The 18376-nt window shown below is 39.8% G+C and overlaps 1 protein-coding gene across 1 annotated transcript in view; it reads left to right on the top strand.

Annotated features, from left to right (window-relative positions):
* CNTNAP2 (contactin associated protein 2) overlaps positions 1 to 18376 on the top strand; it is a 3253420-nt gene that overhangs the window by 2891646 nt on the left and 343398 nt on the right. Inside the window, exon 15 of the mRNA XM_073678177.1 lies at positions 5986 to 6113. Within this exon, the coding sequence (XP_073534278.1) occupies positions 5986 to 6113 (128 nt within the window). The remainder of the gene's footprint in view (positions 1 to 5985; positions 6114 to 18376) is intronic.

Raw genomic sequence — 18376 nt, 5'->3', positions numbered from 1 at the left:
CAGCCTGCTCTGCAGTGCATCAGTGCTGAGCCAGCTGTTGGTCCAAGGGCCGGGTCCTTGCTTACAACCGCTGTTCTCAGTGCTGTGAACTGTGACACTAGCCAAAGGATTAAAGTTAATATTCTCCCAGAAGCCACACTTTGAGTACGGTGTCCAGGCACCTTTCTAACGCTATTATCCTGCAGATTAACCCTATATCTGCCATCTAATTATGTCATTCCCTTTAAGTTGCATCCTTTAAAATATCCAAATAAAACATATTTCAACTTTAACAAATTATTTCATTTATTATCTTCACCAGTGTAAACTCTTTACTTTACTCATAACTTTAATGTACCGCATTGCAATCACTTATTCCTAGATCTGCAGTAGTAAATTTTGGAAATCATAGTAAAACTTCGTGCTTTTGCCACAAACAAACCACAAAGAGACCGTAAAATATGAACACAGTCTATCAGTCATGATACTAAAACCACTGATAGGTGAAATGGAAAAAAAACTGGTTATTTCATGACAGTAACACCTTACATATATAAGTCAGAAAGCTGTCAGTCAGCAGGTTCCTGCAGATCCACCAATATTCATTAGAATAGGGTCGGATGTGAATTATCCAGCCGCGGCCACTATGCAGTTGATGTAGCTGTCCTTTTCCACTCAGAAAATAGCACATCCAACCGGGAACAACAGATCAGCATAAGTACCGGGTGTCTCAACCTCACCGTTCTGCTATTGACAATAGGCTACCAGACAACCCCTCACCAGATACAAACACTAACACTGCATCCTCAAGGGGCATAAAAAAAGAAGCTGTTGATTTTGCTGCAAATTAATTAGCATTTTTGACTTGTGGATTTTGTGGCAGATGTGCCATGTGTTTCCCTTTATGTATTACATGGAGATATTTTTCTGCAGCGTATAGATGGGATTTGTTAAAATCACATCTGTTTGGCAGCTCTAGTAATCTGCTGCAGATTTTCCATTATTTGTGTGAATGTACCCTAAGTTTCCAACTTACTTGGAAAATTTCTGAAGGGACTTATCACTTGGGAAATTTGCTCAAAAATTGCTTCCTTTTTTTATTAAACTTCAATGAAATTGGAAGTGTATATTGAGGTCTAGTAGGACCCCACTGAAAGTATACTGTAGACTGTAATACAGTGGTGTTCGTAAACCCTCATTTTTTATTCTCTTATAATTGATACATGCGTGACTTAGCATTTGATTGACAATATCCCCTTCCTACCATATGCTATTTATATTACCAGGGGAAAATCATTTTAACCCCCTCGTCACCAGGATCTGGATGTGACTGCTGCACCACTGAAAAATAAGACAATCATATTTTACTTTTTTATTATAAATTAGTCATCCATGCATATTTACAGATGAATAAAACTGTTTTAAGGAAATTGAGACAACTGCAACTTAGAACTTCTGCACGTGAATTAAAATGAAGGAGTAGGCGTTTCGCACAAGCGAGCCTTAACAGTTGAATGAGACTGTACTAACAGCTACTTTTTTAGCAAGGTCGTCTGTTTCCCGAATGGAGGCTTGAAAAAAATGATCTAATTGGCAATAAAATAATAGCAACAGACATATGCCTATTTCTACAAGCAGAGGAAATTGATAAGTATCTGTATTTTTCTTGCTTTATGGCAGACTGGGTTTTTTTAGAGGAAAAACATCAGTTAATTACTTTGTTGCTTTGCCATTAGCGGAAATGTGCTTACAATTTCTTAGGCATTAAGCTGTAAATAATTATTTCTGATGAATGGCAAAGCATTTAAAATGTTGTAAAAATGGATGTTTGAGTCATTTGCGAATGAAAACACTAAAATGCAGCTGTTTGCATGGGCAGATTTCACTGCAAGCTCAAGTCCTTAATTTAAACCTCCGACCTTTAAAAGCCCGTGCTTATTAAACCAGCAGTTTAGCGCTTCATCATCCAGATGAAGCAGAACAAATGAGTAAGCAAATTATTTCTAAATAAAAGAGTGCTTACATAGTTCTTCTATTTTGGGGTTAGAATAATGACTATACCATTTATTATCATCATTTTAATAAAGTGTAAATTCTACTCCATGTCATTGGAATCCTTGGACACACTGGAGAAGGTCTTTATAATTAAGCCTTGTTAAAAGACACAATTTGTTTTTTTGTTATGGCATGCAGGACACTCACAATAATTGGGATTCTCTTCTTTTTATAACCCCTTTTCATTTAAAGTTCCCATAATGATAAGCTGATTGTAGAGTGTCTGTATCTTGTAACCCTCAACAACTAGCTGTAATCTGTAGCATAAAATGCATCATTTCCCTATAGTGCCAAACAGGATATATGGAGTATTACATTCTTTTCTTAAAAATGAATATGCTGTTGTTCCATACTCTTTATCGCCACTTTAGTTTAGCTATTGTCCAGAATTTTCTGTGAGTAATGAAAGCAGAGGGTGGAAAGGTGAAAAGAACTGTTTGGCCACTTTAAAGGTACACTGAGTGTCAAGGCCCTCAGTGCACCCTTGACACGGCCAAACCATTTAGTTCCCCTTCGCACCTGCTTAATTTTCCATTATCTTTTTCTTGATTCATAGAAGCCAAAGAAAGGCAGAGATAGAAAAAAAAACAAAATAGATGGAAAGGTGCTCTGAACAGTTTGGTCACTCTAAGGGTGCACCAAGCACCTGTGCTTGGTTTGAACTCTCATTTTGTGCTGATAGACTCCATTTACCTATAAATTCACTAATAGTGTATTTGAGTTTTCTAAAACAGGCAGCAGTTAATTGAAAAAGTCGATTGTGACTTTTGTGAGGGTAACCTAGACTGAATATTTGTACTTATAAGCCAGACTGCTGACAGGATTACCACTATCACAGAAGTAACACAACAGTGAAGAATATTGGGAGGCAATATATTTGCTAATAATATATTATTACAATGGTTTTATTGGTCTTAGTAACGTTCTGTCTTAGTTGTAGTAAAGTAAAATAATTAAAAAAAAATAAGTATTTTTAATAAATACTAATTTAAAGGGAATCAGTCACCCCCTGGGCGATATCAGACCTCTACTATGGACATACAGGGTATAGAAAAGTAAATCTATACATACCTGTATGGACCATAGTAGAGGTTTGATTGCAGAGAAATCTGTTTTTACAAACTCTGTGTTGCACAGGCTTGGCGTCCCCCGGACGCCAAGAAATCCCCGCCTATCTGTTTATTATTCCCTAAAAATCCCCACCTATATGCTTAGTTATCATATCCCCCCCCCCCTTTCCTGCACTGTGCTCTCTGACTTCCCAGGCATGCACAAAGCACCGCTCACATAGAGCACGCTTTGCTTCATCCCGGCCCTGTCTGCCTGTGCTCTGCGCCGCAGGTTTCTATTGTGCAGGCGCCAGGAAGTGACAGTGACTCCCTGGCGCCTGCACAATAGAACCCTGCAGCACAGTGCACAGGCAGACGGGGCCGGAATGAAGCAAAGCATGCTCTATGTGAGCGGTGCTTTGTGCATGCGCGGAAGTCAGGGAGAACAGTGCACATCACAGGGCTCTGTGACGTGCAGGGAAGGGGGGGAACATGATAACTAAGCATATAGGCTGGGATTTCAGGGAATAATAAGCACATAGGCGGGGATTGCTTGGCATCCAGGGCGCGCCAACCCTGCGCAAAACCGAGTTTATAAAAACAGATTTTTCTGCAATCAGACCTCTGCTATGGGCCAGACAGGTATGTATCGATTTACTTTTCTAGAACCTGTATGGCCATAGTAGAGGTCTGATATCTCCCAGGGGGTGACAGGTTCCTTTTAATGATTAATATTTTTAAAGAAGACCAGGCCAGTTTTGGCTCTTACTTTACTCCCGCTACTCCCCTGAGTATTTAGTTGTTGGTTTTTTTTGGGGGGGGGGGCGGTAAATCCAATATAAGGTTCCACAGATATGGGCCATTGTATTTAGTGCTGAATTTATTTTTACCAAAGGGGTGTTGCTCTGCATACTTACTCTGTGAGCATCGCCCGCTTTGTAAAGGCCATAAAAATCAGAACTAAACGAAGAGACCAATATCTCTTGAATGATGTGGCAGATTTAGAAAAAAAATGGAATACTCCGGGGAGCAGCTGGAATAAAATAAGACAAAAACTGCTCAATTTTGACCTAATTAATAAAAAATGTAATACTCCGTAGAATACAGTTTTCACACAATTGTATGCTAAACGTATGGTATACAATTTTCAATGTAATCTTGCATGCATTTAATTTTATCTTGCAAGCTTGAAATGCAAAATAAGTCAAAACATCATAATTTAGAGTTGACTCTTTCACTAAACCAAAGATAATCCGCTCTTCCTGGGAATCTTTGAGACGGGTGTTCTCCAGCATAGTCCCCGCAACAGAAAACTTTACTTGTGCTGGCATTTGACAAAATTATGTTGAGTCAATAAAGGTTTTCATATTGCCTTCATATTGCTTCTGCACCATATTCTCATGAACAGAATAGCATCTTAAATCTCAACTGCAAGGAACTTCTTGTGCTTATTACAACCTGCCAGCAAGTTGTCTTATTAATTTAGGTCTTTGCAAGAGATTTGGAGCTTTGGGTCAAACAAACAGCCACAACAGCCATAAATATATATTAAGAATTTTCCAGTATATCATTTTACATCTATTTAGATAAAACAAAAAAAACAAAGAGCAGAAGCATAAGTTGGTATAGGTGCAATGGGTAAGAGCACATAAACACTGTTGCTATTTCACAGACAAACCCCAAGAAAAAAATCAAAATGAGCATATACCCTATAGTAAATAAAAAAAGTGAATCATAATAGTACATGTAGATAACATATTGTAATTAATTAACACTAATTTATTTGAAAAAAAAGCATGAAAGCCATCCCACCATGGCAAGGTGTACCCAATTGGGACAGTCCTATCCTGTCTCTAGTATTAAAACTTTACCTTGTGTCAGCCGATCTCTATGTGTCACGGGTGCATCACGTTTGGCAGACAGTCATTCTGGATCTGGCTGTAGAAGGTTGCTGTGCTTGGCTTTGCAGACACCTTCTTGATCCTTTCATCTCTGTAGTGTAGTGGTATCCTTCTCTCTCTAGAACACAGCAGTGCTCTCCACCTTCTGCTGATAATTGACACGTCCTTACTTGATATTTAAAAACCTTCAGTGTCTCTAGAGAGTCACCGGTGATAGAACTATTTTCCACTGCTCAGGACTGGAAGTCTAGCAGTCAGCTAGTTTCTTCTTGTAGTTTCTTGGTCGATTGTTGTCATCTTCTCTCTGGTGTCTTCTCAAAGCTAAGTGTATACCCTTGTCTGTTTTCCTTGTTTGTCTTTAGTTGCAGTGTGGGTTGACTAGTGCTCACCTCTTCCCGACCCTACCTAGGACCTAGCTCTAGGGTCAGTTAGGGATTAGGTATCCTACTCGGCGATAGGTGCAGAACCTATTTAGGGACGGAGGGGAGTCAGGGTGTTGTAAGATCTGCCTAGGAGTCTCCACTCTCCCTTTCCCTTGTTGTTGGGCTTCCCCCCTTTTCCAATCTTTGTACACTTGGTCCTTCCCTCACCTAGCGTGACACAATGTAGATAATGGCAAATCAGCACAGGGGTCAAACTGTTCAGTTACCTATCTGTGTCGGAACAGTTGGGCCCTTGCCCTGCCCTTATCTACATTAAGGTCAGCTGACACAAGGTAAGGTTTTAATACTAGAGACAGAATAGTACCGTCCCGATTGGGTACACCTTGTCATGGTGGGATGGCTTTTACGCTTTTTTTAATAAAATAATGTTAACTAAGTGCCTTTTTTATTTACATGTACTATTACGATTTACATATTTACTTACTAAAGGGTATATGGTCATTTTGTTTTTTGGGGTTTTTTATCTACTTAGATAAAATAATCTTTTAGATATATAAGCAATGGATCTTTATCATATTTAAGCTAAATATCAGAAATAATATCTCATTTCTGTTACAGGAGAAAGGATGATGGCATTTTGTCTTACAAAGATCATCTACCAGTGACTCAAGTAGTGGTTGGAGATACATATCGGTCATCATCAGAAGCCAAGCTGACTATTAACCCTCTGCGCTGTTATGGAGACAGTAAGTCAAACATCTGACCATTATAGTGTATAGCAAAGAATTTAGGATGTGTATGTTAACAACATGTTTAGGTAAATGCAATAGGCTTGTATGTGCAAAAACTGCCTTATGTCCACCACTAACAATCAGCCACAGACCATATCTCATCTTGACTTGAGATCAGAAAAGAAAATCTGAACTTTGATTGCTTACTAGGAAAATTAGTTACTTTTTATGTTTTCATAACTTACGCAATTTTAACAGATAACGATTAATCAACAGTTATCCTTAAAGTCAGTCTGTCACCAGGTTTTTGCTACTTATCTATGAGCAGCACAAAGTAGAGACAGAGACTCTGATTCCAGCAATGTATCACTTACTGCGCTACTTGCTGCAGTTTTCATATAGTCAATGTTTTATGGAGAAGATCTTATCATTTGAGGACTAATAAATAGTGTTGAGCGAGTATGTTCTGTCCGAGTATGCTCCGGCCAAGCTCCGAGTATTTATAGCTGCTCGGTGATATGGTTGAATCGCTCCTGTGTGCATGATTTGCAACTGTTTGACAGCTTTATTATAGGTGAGGAATGTGTAAGAAATAGACATTCCTCACATGTATTAAAACTGTCAAACAGTTGCAAATCATGCACACGGGAGCGATTCAACCATATCACCGAGCAGCTGTAAATACTCGGTGCTCGGCCCGAGCATACTCGCTGAAAGGGTTAATAGAACATACTCGCTCAACACTGCTAATAAACCTGCTGATATGTAGACCTCTATACTCATAAGCTAAGTATAATTCCGCCCCCACCACTGATTGGAAGCTTTCTGCCTATGCACAGTGTACACAGAAAGCTGCCAATCAGTGGTGTGGGTGGGATTATACCGAGCTTAACATTTAGAGAACTGATTGATATACAGCAGATAAAACTGTGATTATATCAAAACTGCAGCAAGCAGCCCAGTAAGTGATACATTGCTGCAATCAGGGTCTCTGCATCTACATTATGATGTTCTCAGATGGGGTAGCAAAATCCTGGTGACAGATTCCCTTTAATACTCTAAATCTCTAAATGAAAGACTGCAAGAACATAATATTTCTATGAGTAATGATAATGTGAATTCTTCTAGGGTAATTGAGCTGGCCAATAAGACTTGCCTTCTAAGCCCGAATGGTTTGCAGAACCATTATTTAAAAAGTAAAAGTGTTTTTGACAGCACTTATATAATTATTTCATTTGTTCAACAATTTCCCATAGTAGTAGAGAAGGTAATAGAGAATGTCTTAGCAGCAGTCATCCTTGTCCTTAATGGAAAACTTCTGCCAATCATACTTACTTTGTGATAAAAGATAATAGTAGGAACATAAAAGGAACACTACACAGATGGGACGCTGCTGCTAATGCCATCATCTCTGCTATTTATTTCCATATTAACCAGGTTTATTATTGTGCAAACAGCAATCAGTCCTGTGGAAGATGGTGAATATTAGTGCTGGGTTTAATTTTCCTGCTCATCAAGTAAAGTAATTAATAGATCTGTTTATTTTTAATGTTCGATTTTTTTTTATATATGGATGGGATAACTTACTTGTTCTCTCTACTTTGCATATTTTATTGTTAAGAATGGTAGAATATAATTGCTCTCCGAGACCAAAGAAGAACTGGGAAAACGCAATTAATTCTCATGGAAAACTAAAATGTTATCAGGCTTGCAATATAAAGTTTATTTTGTGGAATGTCCTAAAATATAACATCACAATAGTCTTAAATTAGGGCAGTGAATTAGTAGACAACTAAACCTATAATGTCAATGCTATTCATAATAATGTATACTAACGTGTCTGGAGGTCCTCAGTAATGGTTTCGACCGGGACTACGCGGACTGGGCTACGCGGCGACTTTGGGTGCGACAGCAGTCACATAATCAAAGTTTGCTATATATCGCTGATACATCGCAGCACAATACAAGTGAATGGAGTCACATTGCGACCTCGAGGTACTGCGACCGTGACAAGAAAATTGCAAGAAATCCAACATTATTAGATTAGATTGATTGTAATGAGATCCCATCCACTAGTATTGCGCTGCAATGAAGCAACGACACCTAGCAAACTTTGTTCATGGTAAGTGGCCATGTAGCCCCAGCCTAAGTAGTGATTATGTGAGTAGTCTCATTTAAATACAGTAGTTTTTTGCAAGTTATCACAAAGGTACAATCTTGGGGCTTGTTCACATGTTGTTTTTGTGCTACATTTATCCCTGCGCATTTTTATTTAGTGTTTTACAATGTCAGTAAAATGAATGCGATATCTAAAATCTCATGCACCTGATGCTTATTTGTTCCTTGCAGATTTTAGCCATGAAAGCATTTCTTTCAAATCTGCAGGATGTCAATTCTTTCAGCGTTTTTCACCCATCCAGTGAATGGAAAAATAGCGCTCAGAAAAATGCATCAAAAATGCACGTAAAAATGGTGCAAAAACTTATGTATTTTGCACACATATTTTTATGCTAAGACACTGGTTATTAGTGCAGAAAAAATCTGCTGCAAATACTCAACGTGTGCACATAGCCTAGTGCGGGTTTTACCTGATCAGCCCTTAACGGTATTCAGAGATGTGTTTAACAGAAGTCACACAGACTATAGACAATGATAGTCTGCAGACTGCTTATTCACTTCTGCTGCAGAGTTTTCTAGGCATTATTTTTTACCTGTACGGTGGTCGTTGTGTAGAGACGGGGAAGGTGAGCTATGTCCATCACATATTGTGAATGGTGTGATCTTGTGATATGATACCTTTAATTGTAATCTTCCCTTGTATCATAATGAAAACTCAACAGAAAAGTGATCCATGTAGAAAAGGAATTGTCCTCTTAATATTAGGCTTAGTGTTCAGAGTGAAAACTGCAAGATTTCAAGATTCTTATAATATGTGTAACAAAATTTGGTTTAAAGAAAAAAAAGGATTTCAGATGACTCAATAACTTTGAAGAAAATTATATGTTTTGTTTAAAGAGGTCGTCATATTTTTTTAAGCACAAATGTTTTTAAAACACTAAACAAAACATACTCCCTTTCCGGTTCCAGTACTGCCGTGGATCCAGGCAAGCCACTACAAAGCTGTCTACTATGTTTAGAAGTCTACAGGACGTCTGATGCTTGCGATTGGCTGAAGTAGTCGTGTGATTGGAATAGGGCGCCATTGGATGTTTCTTTGATGACACGCTCTTCTGGTCACCAGACTGTCAGAGCCAATCACAACCTTCAGTTGCCCTGTTGACTTCCAAACAGAATAGACATAACTTGTGGATCCATGCACAGAGTCTGGAGCAGCCTCTGCAGGATCTTTTGGGGTGTCAGAAGGGATGCATGCCTTTGTTTATTCTTCTAAAAAACATCCTTGTCCATTAAGGAATGCATCAAATATAACTGAAATAGATGTATATATTTTACTGACAAATTGAAAGTGTATATGTGCTGATCATTGTGAAAGGAACTTAAAATTCCTGATCCTCTGATGTTCTATATGTGACATGAAGAAGTAGTGCTGTTGCTTTAAAAGCATTCAGCAACTATTAGAAGTAACACAAGCACATGAGACAGGAAGTGCTGTGCTCCAGATGCATCCAGCAACTAGAGGGGTTAACACAATCACAGGAGAAGGGGAGTGTTTTAGCAAAGAACCAGGGGGATTGTGGGGAAGTTGTTTACTGTCTGTCTGGAGCCGAAGAGAAAGGTGGTGTGTGTGTTCTGCATCTGACAGAAGTGCCCCTGCAAGTGAAAAGTATTCAAGTCAGAAGTGAAGCTAAGTACAGGTCAGGGAGAGTTCCTGAACTAGCAGTGCAGAGTATTGTCAGGCAGAAAGAGAAGGACTGGAAGAAATGGTGTCACAGGGATCAAACTTCCTCAGCAAACCCCCCCCTCCTCCATCTCACTGTGCTGTAAAGAATGCTGTGTTCATTAATGTGCCTTTGCATTAGAACTGTGCTGTCCTGTACTACTGTGAACTGCTGTGCTAATAAGGAAACTGTGCTGTTTGTCACTGGAGCCTGTTGCTCATAAGACTTAACTTGCACTGGCTGTGCGGCTTCTTATTAAATGCTACTGTTCTACCGTTTATGAGGACTCTTGTCAAGTGGTCAGCAAGTGAAACAACCTACGTGTCTGTGTCTGAGGGTCAATACCTCTGTGTGCCTGAGAGAAGCTGCAGCACATGGTCTATGGTCGCCCTGAGTAACGGTTCCCACAGGATTCCAAAGAATTCATGTAACCTGTCTCGCCCCTATCTAAATCTAGCAGTGTGCGTGTAACATATAGAGAAGTATAATTTCCTTAGTTTAAGGCTGTGTGCCCACGATGCGTTTTTAATGCGTTTCTGCAGCGTTTTTGCAGCTGCGGAAAAGCTGCGGAAACGCATTAAAACCGCATGGTAGAAGGGCAGCAATGTTCCCCAATGATAATCTGCATGTGCTGTGCACATGCTGCGGAAATTTCCGCTGCGGATTATCATTGCGGAAAAAAACGCAGCACTACCAATTATTTTGCGGAAATGCTGCATTTTCGCCGCCATTGACTTGCGTTAGATCGCGCCAATTCCGCAAGACTGCATCTGTATTTGCGTAATTGGTGCATTCTAATGTGCGGATGATACCCAGGTGTAGATGAGAGGAGAGTCTCATCCACACCCAGGTACCATTAAAAAATCTGTTAAAAAAAGAATAAAATAAAAAATAAATGTATATTTACCTTCTGGCGGCCCGCGCTGCGCTCCTCCTTGCTTCCCGGCGCTTTGGAGTGGATTGAAGGACCTGCGCTGACGTCAGAGTCATGTGTCTTTCAATCCACTACTGCCGGCAGCCGGGACCGAGCGAAACAAGACAGCACGGGCCATCGGAGGGTAAGTATATATTTTTTTATTTTAAACCACTCTCTCGGTCACACTATATAAATCCATGCAGTTTGCATGGATTTATATAGTGTGACCTAGCTGTCACAAGCACTTTCCAAGTGATGCTAATCGCTTGGAAAGCGCTTGTCAGTGAATAACGCTCCATTTCCGCATGTCCCTGGCAGGGAAACGCATGTACAATCCGCATGCGTTTTTTCTGCTTGGGAGATGCAGAAACGCTCAGGAAAAAATCCTGAGCATTTCTGCATCGTGGGCACATAGCCTAACAAACACAATTTAACAATGAGAACGCCTGTCATTCACCTGTATTAAAAGTTGATAATAAGATATTCGATGGCATTATTTTGATCAAAAAAGCATAAAAGCAATCACACTGCGACAAGGTGTACCCAATCAGGACGGATCCTGACACTATTTGCTTAAATCCCTTAGAAATTACTTTAGCAAGTGATGATGAGCAGTGGGATGATTTCTGCTGCTTATAAGCTGACGGCTGACCTAGGCAGTTATTGTTTGACTCTGTATAGTATTATTCCTTGGGAACTAAAAGGCAGTAGGATTTTTGGCACTTATACATTATTACTATGTAGGCAATATATATAATTATTTAGTAACTGAAAGATGCATTGTGCATAACGTGGTAGTATTTTGATAGTAATCTATAGAAATGATTTTCTGGCGCAATATTAAAAAATATTTTTCTATTATAAGCCTGATTCGTGTGTACTTTTGTGTACAGTTAAAAAAAGAAAGTTAATTTCTGTAGCCCAATCCCATGGAGACCAAAAGGCAACTCAATGGTTGAATGGAGCCCTATAGATACATTTCAAGTATACGCCGGGAGCTTTTTCTGCTGTATACACCAAATATAAAAGGACATTGTGTGGACAAAAAGGATGATAGCATTTCTACAGGAATGTATTGAATTGCTCAAAATTCTTTTTCATAAATGTCTTTGAAAAAAATCAAGATGTTGCCAGTGGTGCAATAAATAAATCCTACATTTCTTTTACCTAAGCATCCCCCTATAACACAGATTTTACAAGATGACATACAACAACACAATATATATATAAACTGTAACCCTAAATGTGCAGACCGTAAAAATTCTATACCCGACTGCTTTGCTATGTTTATATATTTTTGGCTCATTGTTGTAATAGATTATATTAATACAGCATACATTACATAAACTGAGGTCATAAATTAGTACGAGATGTCGTACCTGTTGAATTTAGTAGCAGAGTTTAGCCTTAAGGAACAAAGCTGTCTAGGTTACTATGTCTTTAAAGAGACCGACCTCATACATAAAAGTATTGTGCCCAAAGCTTTTTAGGTCTGTCAGGTTTCTCTTCTTTTTTTCTTTCTATTTTAGATCAAGGTTAATACTTGGAGGAAATTAGGGAATTCTGTACATAAACCTCTCAGGAGTACAATCATCCATAAAAATTACTTGATTAAATGCTTTCATATGTACCAGTTTTGAAGATAGTTAACAGAGCAGCAGGTGAAGCACAATGCTGTACCACGTTCACTGGCAAAAAAAAACAGTATAAGGCCTCATTTGGATGTCAGTGATTTTTCATGTATGCAAAAAAATAATTCAAGTGTCATCAGTGTTTTGGGTCTTCTTTCAGATATCTGTTTTTTCACATATGAGAAAAGCTGAGGACAGAGTTTCTTCTGAGATTTTTGGTCAGAGCTTCATCCGAGTTTTCTCCGAGTGTCATCAGTTTTTCTTGTACATGGAAAGTAAAAATGTAACAGTCAATGTAAATCGGACTGCACTCAGATACCATCCCAGTGTTGACCAATGTTTTTCATGGACCCATAGACCTGCATTACCAATTCTGATCCAAGACTCGAATCAAAATCGGACATGTCTCCACAATTTTGCACAAATCATTTGGTCTGCAGAAAATAATTGACATGTGAAAACACATACACGAAAGCTAAGTTTTCACACTGAAAATTTTTGCATTTTTATAAGCTGCAGATTTTCTGCAACATTTCTGCACCAACTAATTTAGGTTACTTGGAGTTTTATTGTGTTTTTTTCATGTTTTTTTTTTATATGCATTTTTATCACGTTTTTTACGTCTGTTTTTTGGTATGTCGTGTTTTACTTAAAATTGCTTCGTTTTGGAAATTCGCTGTTTGCTGAGCTCCCTAGTTTTGCTAATACTTTATTGAGATGACCATGTGCTGAAATGAAGTAAAAACCAAAGCAGTTTTTATCTAAGAATTTTCCACATCTCATTCAAATCCACAAATAAAATGTAATTTTAGTCAACAAAAATTGGCTTTTTGGGTATTTCAAACACATACTACAGGTCAATTTCCACAGTATTAAAAAAAGCAAAATGGGGATGAATAAATTTCATCGACTTTGCAGGAATGATAAGACGCTGCATTTTTGTGTATGTAAATACAGGGGGAAAAAAAAAAAAAAACACCAAATACTCATCATGGGAACTTAGCCTTAGATTATGGACACCCTGAATTGTTTCTGTGGTGGCCAAGAAAGGCAAGTTTTCGGCTATGTGCCCATGATGCAGAATTGAAGCAGAAAATTTCTGCAGCGTTTCTGCATGTTCTTGGCAGTAAAAATGCTTGCGGATTTTACACGCGTTTTTGCAGCGTTTTTACATACGGATTAGACTTGCGGTTTTCAAATGCATTGGGACCTCAAATCCACATGCAGAAACGCACAAATAATGGACATGCTGCGGATTTTTCCGCAAGGAAAATCCGCTGCGGAAAAATCCGCAGCATGGGCACAGAACATGCAGATTTTCATTGGGGACCATGGGGCACGGATTACCAAGCATTTTGCAAGCGTTTACGCTGCGGAAATTCTGCCGCAAAAATGCTTGAAAAACGCATAGTGGGCACGCAGCCTTCTTGTGAAAATTTCTTCAGGAAATGCTTCTTCTTTGGGAGTTTTTGAAGGAGTTTTCATTTTCCTGAAGATTTTTTTAAGTGTTTTAGACCAGTTTTTTTCCTGAAGATTTTTTTTACAGCCTTTTTATTGGGAAATGCCTTTAGAATGGATTCCATCAGGAGCAACTTCAAAGCAGTGACTTACTCTTTATCAGTTAAAACTGCTATAGCCCTGATTACTATGTGGCATTCTATGTTGGCATCTGAATATTGGGGGATGGTTAAGAACAATATAACCAGTTGCATTGCAGATGAGAGGACAGTCTATTTATTCTGACAAAACTATCTCATGCTCTGTGCCAACTGCTTGTAAGCCTATCAATAAGATTTTCAAACATTCACCTCCCACCACACGGTTTATGTTTTTTTCTTTTGTTCTTTTGCTGTGGCTTCTTAGTAGAAAAATGTAGCTTTTGTGTATTTTCCCAAATTGTTAAAGGGGTTATACAGGACTTTTTTGTGTATGGGGTTAAGAACTTATCCACAGGCAGTTGATAACTACCTGGCTGTTCTGCCCTGCAATGGTGCATAGGCAGCGATCCTATTTGACATCATGTCAACTGATAAGTTCTTTGACTTCCAGTCTGCTCTGTCAATGAGATGTCACTGCTGACACCATGCTGATTGATAGCCGGCCCCACCATAGTTAAGCAGCAGGGAGACAGCTGTCAATCAACATGACATCAGCAGTGACACCCCGTTAGATCAGCACGGAAGAGAAGAAGCTGCTCTCTCGACCTGACGCCACCGGAAGCGGGAGGATCGCTCGCAGGTGCAGTTCATGACCACTCTGAGCCAGAAGAGATTAGCACAGGGCAAAATAGGCAGGTAGTTAGCCGATAAGTTCTTAGCCCAATAGGGAAAAAAAACAAAGTCCCAGATAATCCCTTTAATGGACATAAAAAAACATTCATTTGCCATCCATTGAGTGAATTTAGCCCTACAGACATACTTGGCTTATACTCCAGAAGCTTTTCTTGGTATATATAGTAAGCATAATGCTTTCACACAGTTTGCACAGGGCTTCAAGTCTCAGTCACCCCTAATAGAGATTAAAGGTGAGATTAAAGTGGAATTGCCAAGAGATTAAAGGGGAATTCCCAAAAAAGTGGTTCTGCAGAGCCCAATCTGCATAGAGCTGTGGCCGGGCATGTGCATCTCCACTCCATTCTCTATGGCAGTCCCATAAAGAATGAATGGAGCAATGGTGTGCATGTCTGACCACTATTTTATTCAGAACCTTATTCTTAGGGCTCTTTCACACTTCCTGATATTTCCGGTACTGGAAAAAACAGTGCCAGAGATATCGGTGTCCATGTGTCCATGTGTTCCTGTGTGGCACACGCGTGGCACACGTGTGACAACCATGTGCTGCCCATGTGCCACATCAGGAGCACATGTACCAGTGCCTGGGAATCAGGGGTACAGTTAGCACTGTTCCCAAGCGCCGGGTGCTGAACATTGCCCTCATCATTGTTCCCTGTTGGCGCTGCGATCAGCACCAGCAGGGACAATGATGACAGTAGTAGTGTCTGCTCATGTGCACAGATTCATTCCTTTGAATGGGTCTAAGTGTGTCAGTGTCTCCAGTACGTGTGGAACTGTCACCACACGTACTGGACACACTGATGTGTGAAAGAGCCCTTAGGATTGGTGGGGCCAGTAGTCTGACCCCACTAAACAGCAAGGTGTCACCTATCTGGTGGATGGGTGATAACTTCTAAAGATTGGAATCTCCCTTCAAGATATCGTCTTTACTACATTAAGGTATACCCAGCCAGCTCCTTCCCTTATAGTTATTACACAATTTCTGGTCTGGCCATATTTATATGTCAAGACACATTTCCATCAGTATAGTAATATCTAATATCTTAATAATAAAGTCGTGACGCACGATGCTCATACAATATATTTTCAATATTTTTCTACTAAAAAAGTAAAGACAGAATAAAAGTTAAAAAAAAAGAAGTTCAGCCAATCTTCCAACCAGGTCAAGACAAAGATTAGCACAGGAAATAGAAACAGTATATGGGAAATTGCAGAATATAAATCATCAAATTGTAATACCTCTACCTCGCATTAGAGTATTGATTTCCTTTTTCAGTTTTAAAATGTGATTCATCGCAGATGTTATTAAAATCAATGATGTCTGGCTAATTATAACAGAAGGGGAAGGCAACATACCAGTTAGTGATCAGTTTAAATGGAATATATTATCACTGAGACATTTGTTTCAAGCCAAACCATTTTATTTTTTAATCTTGAAATATAATTTTGTCACCGCTCCCCAGGTGAAACTATAAAGAAAACTTGGAGGGTTATTTTTTTAGCCATTTTTTTTTAGCTTCTGTTATTCTGAAAGGATAGATAAAATGTCTAGTAGCCCCAAATCAATAATTTATTGCACATAGGAACATGTATTAGCAAGTATATGTGAGATCACAACATGTCATTGTCTTCTTTTATGACTATGTCAGGGACTTTTGTCTGAATATCCAAAAATTGGCTCCAATAAAGCAAACAGAGTCCAAAATAAGTAGCTGTTTACTTCATTTAACCTCCTCTTCTGTGTTGTTCCCCCTTTTTACTGGACACACTAATAGTGCAGTCCACTGTGCTTTTGCATCTGGCTGTAAAGAACAAATATTTTATATTTTAGACTTTGTCTCATTGAAGTCAATGGCTCTTCTGAGGTCACAAATTTTTCAGGCATTCAGATATAAACCAAAAATGAAGTCTTTAATAGGGAGGATATTACAGTGTTAATGCTGCCTAACCTGTAAATACACTGAAAATGACTGATCTTGTTATTAGTTTCTATTGTGAATTCTGAATGCAGAATTGTGAGTTCAGCTCTGGCTATGGAATACGTAACCTAGAATCAGTGAAGGATATGTAAAGTAGCCGAGAGCGGTAGCCGTGACCGAGCTGCTGTCTCATTACGCCCTTGCACTTTACAGGAAAATCGTGTCACAGTCCCAATGTTCTGTCCAGTTTGGGGTGCATCACACTCACTTGTAGGCCATAGACCTACGCTTTTCTAGGCCTCCATCTTCCGGAGCCGCCACGCATAACTCAGGGGACGTATTAACCAACAAAAGTTTACTGGACAGTTCAAGTTCATCAGATTGTAGCACGCAGTATCGAGCACAACACTTCTTGTTCCTTGTTTCCATGACACAGTCCGTTTCCTTGACACAGTCCGCTTCCTTGACACAGAATGTTTCTTTACACAGTCCGTTTCCTTGACACAGTCCGTATCCAGCATTAGTATCCGTTCCTCCTGGACTATCCCTACCTTGGCTATTCCTGTCTGGCCAAGGGATTTCCTGTCCAGTCCCGCAGTACACTCAGGATCCTTTACCTTCCCTTCTCATGGTTCCACTTCCATCTTCCGGAGCTGCCACACATAACTCAGGGGACGTATTAACCAACAAAAATTTACTGGACAGTTCAAGTTCATCAGATTGTGGTACGCAGTATCGGACACAACACTTCTTGTTCCCTTGACACAGTCTGTTTCCTTGACACAGAACGTTTCTTTACACAGTCCATTTCCTTAACACAGTCCGTTTCCAGCATTACTATCAGTTCTTCCTGGACCATCCCTACCTGGGCTATTCCTGTCCCGCAGTACACCCAGGATCCTTTACCTTCCCTTCTCGTGGTTCCACTCCCATCTTCCCCTGTACTCAAGGGGATAAGGCACTCTCTATAGTACCCAATACTGAGCCCTGAGCTCCAGGTGTTGCAGGAATGTCTGCAAGGGATTCTAGAAAGGCCTCCCACTGCCATGAACGATAGCTGCTCACATTTCACATAACACATTATATGTATAAAACGAATAACATTATATACATGACAAGATTGATGTCTTCAGGGGTAGGAACGCCACAATACAGTCCAGCACTCTTACAGACACACAGTTCAATGTATTTAAAACACAATTCATAGTTAGATTATTCATATATAAACTAAAATTCTGTGCAAATGACTAGCCCAGGGGAATGGGGATAACTCGGTACCCGGGCCTTTAGTCTGACCTTTAGGGATGTCGCGGTGGTCGGCTCCCGGGCCCGTACCCTGGGCCTCTCTTTTAAAAGGGTTGGTGTTTTTGGTTAAGTTTATAAAAGAGTTCGTGACGCCACCTGTGGCTTCTGGTGAGGATCACCAGCGCTGCGCAGTCCACTGAGGCTGATGATAAGGCAGCTTGATGGTATAGCTCCCCACAGGTGGAGCTGAGCCTCAGGGCAGTATAAGAATGGGGATGCAGGACAAAGAGACTCCGCCGGACCAGAACAAGAACAGGGACGGACACGATAGTCATTTCAGTACCTTTTACTGGTGGAATTTCAGGCACTCCCCACAGCACTGTAGGGTGAAGGGTGTATGTCCGGAACCTACCCAATGAGCAGGTTTGGGCCTC

The sequence above is a fragment of the Phyllobates terribilis genome, unplaced genomic scaffold (genome assembly GCF_046119375.1).
Source record: "Phyllobates terribilis strain yellow unplaced genomic scaffold, ASM4611937v1 Scaffold_4__5_contigs__length_816908805, whole genome shotgun sequence".
NCBI lineage: Eukaryota > Metazoa > Chordata > Amphibia > Anura > Dendrobatidae > Phyllobates > Phyllobates terribilis.
Note: the sequence above shows the minus strand (reverse complement) of the source record. Positions and strands in the feature narration are given on the sequence as shown.